At 31.6% G+C, this 7,500-nt stretch overlaps 1 protein-coding gene across 1 annotated transcript in view; it reads left to right on the top strand.

Moving 5' to 3' along the window:
• Positions 1–7,500, top strand: part of LOC148312159 (semaphorin-2A-like) — a 425,950-nt gene that overhangs the window by 370,899 nt on the left and 47,551 nt on the right. The window contains exon 3 of the mRNA XM_088277685.1: positions 2,504–2,555. Coding sequence (XP_088133811.1) covers positions 2,504–2,555 — 52 coding nt within the window. The remainder of the gene's footprint in view (positions 1–2,503; positions 2,556–7,500) is intronic.

Below are 7,500 nucleotides of genomic sequence, written 5' to 3'. Positions count from 1 at the left end.
CCTGAAACCTTCCGTTTCGATCGCTTCCAGCAACTGCGTTAGATGTTTAATGTGCTCAGCAAAAGTTTTAGAAAATATAAGAATATCATCTATGTAATTAACGGTGAAATCAGTAAGTTTATACTTTCTTAATATGTTACCTAGTATCCTTTGAAAAATTGCTGGTGAGGTCTTCAATCCAAATGGTAGGCAAGTCCATTGGAAATGTCCTTCTTGTGTAACAAATCCCGTCTTTTTTCTGTCTTCGATTCGTAAAGGAATAGACCAAAACGCTGAGTTTATATCTAGTGTTGAAAAAAAATTGCAATTCCTGGTCTTTATCATTAGGTCTTCAATTAAAGGAAATGGTTGGGCTTGAGGCACTACTATTTTATTCAAGTCTCTGAAATCTATACACAGTCTGGATTTTTTGTTTTCCTCTTTTTTAAATGCCAATGTAACAGGTGCAGCAAATGGACTGTAGGATTCTTCTATTAGCTTATTATCCAGTAATTTTGCAATTTGTTTTTCTATCTCCTTTTTATCTTCTACAGTACATCTGTAAGGCCTCTTACTGCAATATCTGTCTACTAGTAAGTCTATCCTCGCTTCGTATCCACTAACAGTGCCGATATCATATTTGTCTTTTGCAAAAACGGATTTATATTTGCAAATCAGTTCATTTATTTTAGATTTTTGAAATTGATTTAAATGATTTATTTTTATTTCAAAATCTTCTTCTTTTACATGTTCATTATAATTTATTTTGCATTCCTCGCTGTTATTATTTTCTGTATTTTTAAATTCACTATTTTTAATTTTATATTTTGTAGAAATTTTTTCTACTTTCTTTTTATTTTCATTTTTCAAGCATTGTCTCTGTGTTATTTTTAAGTCTTCATTTTGGATTAGTTTAAATTTTTTTATCATATCTAATCCTATCAAAAAATCATATTTGAAATTTTCTTCATCAATAATATATACATCAACGTTTTTTTCCAATTCAAATATTTTTATTTTCAAAGTCGTCAAACCGTTTGTCTTTTTAACACCATTAATTGTTACTAAATCTGCTTCATTCATATTGTTTCCTTTTCCTTTTAGTTTTAATAACTTAGAATTTATTAGAGAAACATTTGAACCTGAATCGTAAATTCCAAATATTTCAATTTGATCATTTAGTAATAGTTTGACATTTATTAATGGTGTTACTATTCGTTTTTTTGATCGGTTTCGTTTAACTTAGCTTCTATAACTGAATTGTTTACATGTCTGATAGTATTTTTATTATTAAACTTATCATCCTCCTTTGTTCTAAACCAGCACGTTACTTCAGGGTGATATCGAGTTCCCTTATTTAATTTTTCACAAATCTTACATGGACTTTTATCTTTAATTTTACCACTAGTTCTTAGATTTCCATATCTTCTTTGATCCGAAAACCTTTTTTTATTTACAATGTTTTCGTGTTTTTTTACTTCATTGAATAAATCGACTGTATCTTCTAATTTTTCTCTATCAATCTTATTAATTATAAATTCTGGTAAACCAGCCACAATAAGATCTACTAAGGTACCCATGTCGATCGTTCTTCTCATCTCCAACAAAAGTTTTTCCTTCCTTATGGCATAGTCTAACAAGGAACCGTCGTTATATTTAAAAGATAATGCAAACATTACATGGTTCCATCCCTTGTTTGTAAATGTTTTACAAAAGTTGTTTTTCCATACTATCCATTCTGAGTTCATGGAAAATTTTATCATCATCGAACTGTACCAATCTTCACAACTTTTATCCATAAACAATCTTAATATTTCAATTTTTTTCTCATCCGTTGTCACCTCAAAACGTGTACATTCTTTTTCAAAAATATCCATCCACTGGTTTGCATTAGGATTTTTGCTTGTAAATTTTTCAATGATGAACTTCTCTGAAATATCTTTTAAATTTTGATGTTTGCTTACCTGAGCATTTTGTATTAATTTTTCTAGTAAGTTTTCTAATGTTTGAGGAGCAGTATCCATTTTATTTTTATTTTGTTTCTTCATTTTTGATTAACAAAATTGTCGTTTTATAACGTGGTAATATTTTCCTTTTGAAAATTAAGTGTAAATAATATGTAAAGTGGGTGTATAATAATAAAAAAAACAATGTGTTGCTTTGTAATTAAAGTTTATTCTTAATTTATCTTTATAATCATTTTTATATCTATCTATCTATCTATCTATCTGATTCTGACAGTTAATAATATTATCGGAAGTCTTTTGTTTTATTGTGAGCGACGCATGCGGCATCTGGTGGTAGAACTGTTTTATGTAGGTACTTTTTGTAAGTACTTAATAAAATGTATAGGTAGGTACCTAGTTATTTTATTACATATATATATATATATATATATATATATGTATACATATATGTATGTATATCTTATTAAATAAATAAGCTAATTTTTTATCTATAATATGACGTGTGATTATATGCCACAATTAAAAAAAAGTTTACCAATGTTTTCTATTATTTTCAGGGACCGATTGTTCAAGCTCAACATGACAGATGTCAGCCAAACGCATTGTGAGGTAAGAAAAAAAATTATTTACTAATCAATTTTTACCTACTATCAGCCAGTTTAATTAATATTCAGATTTATTGAGACTAAAAAATACCATCAAATTTGGGTATGAAAGACCTATGTGGAATTAAGAGAAACCTCATGAAAGGTTTTAGAGTCCCGTCATTTTATCCCTCTATAAAAGAAACCATTAGCAAAATATTATTCTGATTAATAGTAAAATATCGAAGGAGTGATTTTTTTAATTGAGTGTGTCTAAACCTTTCTTCACAACTTCGGGAACGTCTTTGCTTGGGAGTCATATAAAATAAAATCTCTTTGCAAGAGAGGTCTGTCAGACTGCCTAGATCATGGGAGGCCAACATTTTCAGTAGCCGGGCCAGATTTTAGAAATGAGATTTCCTACCGGGCCGTAAAACAAAATTTATTTTATTATTCAAAACAAACAAGATATATATATATATATATATATATATATATATATATATATATATATATATATATATATATATATATATATATATATATATATATATATATATATATATATAAATTATATATATATGCATATATATATATATATATATATATATATATATATATATATATATATATATATATATATATATATATATATATATATATATATATATATATATATATATATATATATATATGTACATATACATATATATAAATATATTTTAGGTACTTTTCAAACTTATTTGCTTAATATAAACATGTTTAGCCTCTTAATACCGTTTAATGCTTTACTTTTTCAAGATAGAAATAGAATCATTGCATTTCAAACATGTTGGCTTTGTTTTAAATTCCACGAAAAAAATATTTATAGTCCATCTGTTTTAGTAACTTCTCAATTCTTCTGTTACTCTTCTCTTCTTTAGTCCGACGTCTTTACTACTTGACGCCATTATGGGTCTTGAAATTGTCAGGATAGTGAAATACTCCCATATATGGGATATGATACGAACTACGCACGATGGAATGTTTTTTTGGCGGTTTTGTGTACACTAAAGGAAAAAACGTGTGATTTGCTCCGCGCGCGGGCCACATGCGGCCCGCGGGCCGCGGGTCGGCCATCCTTGGCCTAGATGATTCTGTATCAGATCCGGGAATCCAGTTGGGAGCTTTCAATGTTAATACACTGTTTACACTTTATTTTACCTCTATTTTTTTTCAATTATCAAATTAATTAAAGTTTAAATATTTTTTTAAATTTTTAATAAAATAAAGGTAGAATATCTTTATTCCAAAAATGGTATCTAAATCATATCGAAGTCAACATTTTCATAGTGTTTGGTTGTGGTCCCGTGGTTAGTGTTGCCGACTCTTAGGTCAGAGTTTCTCGATTCGAACCCACTCTACGAAAATTTGATACCTATTTCTTATAATGAGCCGCTTAGGCTCACAGAAATACTATGAAATTGAATCTTTAAATTGAATATTTGTGTAAACAATAAAAACACAAATAAATCCTTCCTATATTACACTTTAGAAAAGACACCCATGATTCAAGCATTACAAATGGACATTCCTAACGCTAAAAACTTGGATGTTTTTTTTTCAAGATGAAAATATTGATAATTTAGATACCATTATTTTTGGAATAAAGAGTTTAATATATTTTTTAGCCCTTTGGCATTAAACAAGCGATATGCACAAATGTACGTACAATAATAATTTTTATCGTAGCAGTATAATGGCAGCATGTTCTTTGCCTCCGATGCACTTCCAGTTACTTGTCTCCTTAGAGAACTATTCCAATTACAGAGTCGAGCGCGTGAGGTGTTTCCGGGCAATTAGTTCTCAGGCATAAATATGTATCACCGCCGGAGCGCCACGGGGTTTGTCTTTACGCCCTCGAACAACTTAAGTTCTTCCTTTTCCCCCCTGACTTGCTAAATCTCCTTTCATATCGTAAACTATTCTACCGCCTATGTGTCTGTAAATAATTTAGTTCATCCTAGTGATGTTTCAGGAGTTTAAACGCTGCCAACCCGAGCTTTTTAAAAGCTTATTATTTGAATCGTGAACTTGTCTCCGTAGTGTAGTAATAAACGCGTTTGTCTACCGTGCCGTGGTCTGGGTTTTATTCCCAGAGAGATTGGAGAAAATGTAACGTTATTTACAACATTTTGAGTTGTGTCCAAATACTTGTTCACAAATCTGGATTATCTCCAAGTAAAGGAGTTATTTTTCATATTATTTTCTGACATCTCATCAAAGATGAAGAAGAATATGAAAGTCTGGGCATTTACGGGGCTGACAACAGCCCCGTAAATGCCCAGACTTCCATATTCTTCTTCATCTTTGATGAGATTTAAAAAAAATAATGTATAACGGTATTGATTTTTCACTAAAAAAAATTTAACATTATTTTTAAATTAAGTTTTACTTTGTAAATACGACTTTTTCTTAAAATCTATTTTGACACATCTTTTTATGCATGCTGTATCAAATTTAAATATCGTATGATTATGCAGAATGCACCAAAACACGTGACACAATATATTTTAAGATAAAGTGGTTTTATTTAATTATCGAGCCAAACATAAATTAAAAATGGGTAGTGACTACCGAATCAATTTACGAAATTACATATTAAGTACGAATTATTCAACGTTCTTACGGAAAATATATTCGTATGAGAAAGGGTGAATCATTGTTCTGGATATACGTATAGTATACTGAAAATTTGATACCTATAAATGTAAAACTCATTTAAAATATACATAATTGATTTTACAAGTATTCCAAACTTTAAATTTCCTGAAAGGAGTTTCAATAGTGATATCTGAATTAAGTTTTCGGTAAACGTAATGAATATGATCCAAATTTACTTTGTGTTATCTTGTTTAATTTCCATTTTCGCCTTCGACAAACGGCTTAATAAATCTAACGATTACTGCAGCTGACAAGGTAATTACACGTCACAGGCTTCAAGAGGATATCTCATACTGTAAATATCAATAAGGAGTCTAGTTTTAAATGAATTAATATTTGAATGTATGAAAATGATATGTTTGAACTCTGGGATGGGATTCTATATGGAGTTTAAGGCGTTTTCTACGTAGTTTAGATATCTCTCTCCACTTCCATAATTTAGGGGTTGGCACGTTAGGCTTTTTTGGAATTACTTTACGTTCGAGAGACTAACTTTATACACGTGTAAAATTCACCATTGTACCCATGGTTGACAACCGTGCTACTATTTTTTTTTGGTACTCCTGTGTATAAATATATAATATTTTGTGAATTATTGCACCCAAATATACGATGGATACTCCAGTCATAAAAAATACACGATAACAGTTTTAAATCGTAAGTTACAAATTCTCTTTGTAAACCACGTGTTCAGAAATTCAGTCATACCGAAGTTTTACTTATATTTTCAAGTTACATGTAAATTTAAAAAAAAATAATTGTAGACTCAAAATACTCACGATTCTCTGTAAAACAAAGAAACGATACTTAAGTTTTTCAAGTCCTTCCTTTAAGTGTAACTGACTTAACATAGCCATCTTGGTTTTTATCTCTGTTCAACACTTTTCAATTAAAAGAATTCATTTCCTTACACACACACACACACACACACACACACGCGCACACACACACACACACGCACGCACGCACACACACACACACACACACACACACACACACACACACACACACACACACACACACACACACACACACACACACACACACACACACACACACACACACACACACACACACAGACAGACACAGACAGACATATACACAGACACACACACATACACACAGACACGCACACAGACACACACAGACAGACATACACACACACACACACACACACACAGACACACACACACACAGACAGACATACACACACACACACACACACACACAGACACACACACACACAGACACACACACAGACACAGACACACACACAGACACAGACACACATACATATACACAGACACACAGAGACACACTCACACACACCCACACGTGCACAGACACACACAGACAGACACACCCACACACACACACACACGTACACACACACACACACACACACACACACACACAGACACATACACAGACACACACAAACACATACAGACAGATACACACAGACAGACACACACAGACAGACACACATAGTAAATAAAAAATTAAGGTACAAGAATCTAAAAGTTGTAAAATCGTCTGCGCTAACAGTTTTTGCCATTGAAATGTCGTTTTCAGTTTTCGATTTTCCAATGACGACAATTCAACACGTGAGGATAGCACATACAATATAGTATGCGTGGTGCGAGCACGTGTACAAGGGGTTGTCTGTAAACGGGCTAGTGGAGCCCGCTGCTGGCGATCACAGGGCGGCGCCTCCGCTATAATATTAATAATGCATCGCCTGAAAGATTCACGGCCCCTAATCCTGTTTCGGGATAGGGATTAATGTTATTTAAGGGCAGGAGCCCTTAATATTCGAGACACAAGGTTTATACTGTAACCGTATTAATGTGATATTTTGTAGTTTGCGTAACGAGCAAACGTTTAATAAACACATTAAACTACCTACCCGCTTATAATAAATAATTATTAAGGGGGAATTCCATTTGTTTCGGCTGATAAGCCGAATTGATTTATTTTATCATTTAGGGTTAAATATTTTAATATCGCAAAGGGTTGAGGATTTTTAATTTATGTCTTATCATAAATAATAGGTAAATTATATTATTTAACGTTGTTCAAATACCTAAATGATAGGTTAAAAAAACAATGATGAGTTTGCAAAATCAGAATGAAAGAAGATGTAATTATAAGGTTTGATAGTCCCAAGAATGAACAGTAAATATGGGAGTTGGGAGTAGAACACTTCAATATATCGTTCCAAGCATTTTTAATTTATGGCCCATGGAGGTTAGATGTGAAAATAA

Source organism: Brachycentrus maculatus, unplaced genomic scaffold (genome assembly GCF_059751285.1).
Source record: "Brachycentrus maculatus isolate JH-2025_06_01 unplaced genomic scaffold, ASM5975128v1 h1tg000049l, whole genome shotgun sequence".
In the NCBI taxonomy this organism is placed as follows: domain Eukaryota; kingdom Metazoa; phylum Arthropoda; class Insecta; order Trichoptera; family Brachycentridae; genus Brachycentrus; species Brachycentrus maculatus.
Note: the sequence above shows the minus strand (reverse complement) of the source record. Positions and strands in the feature narration are given on the sequence as shown.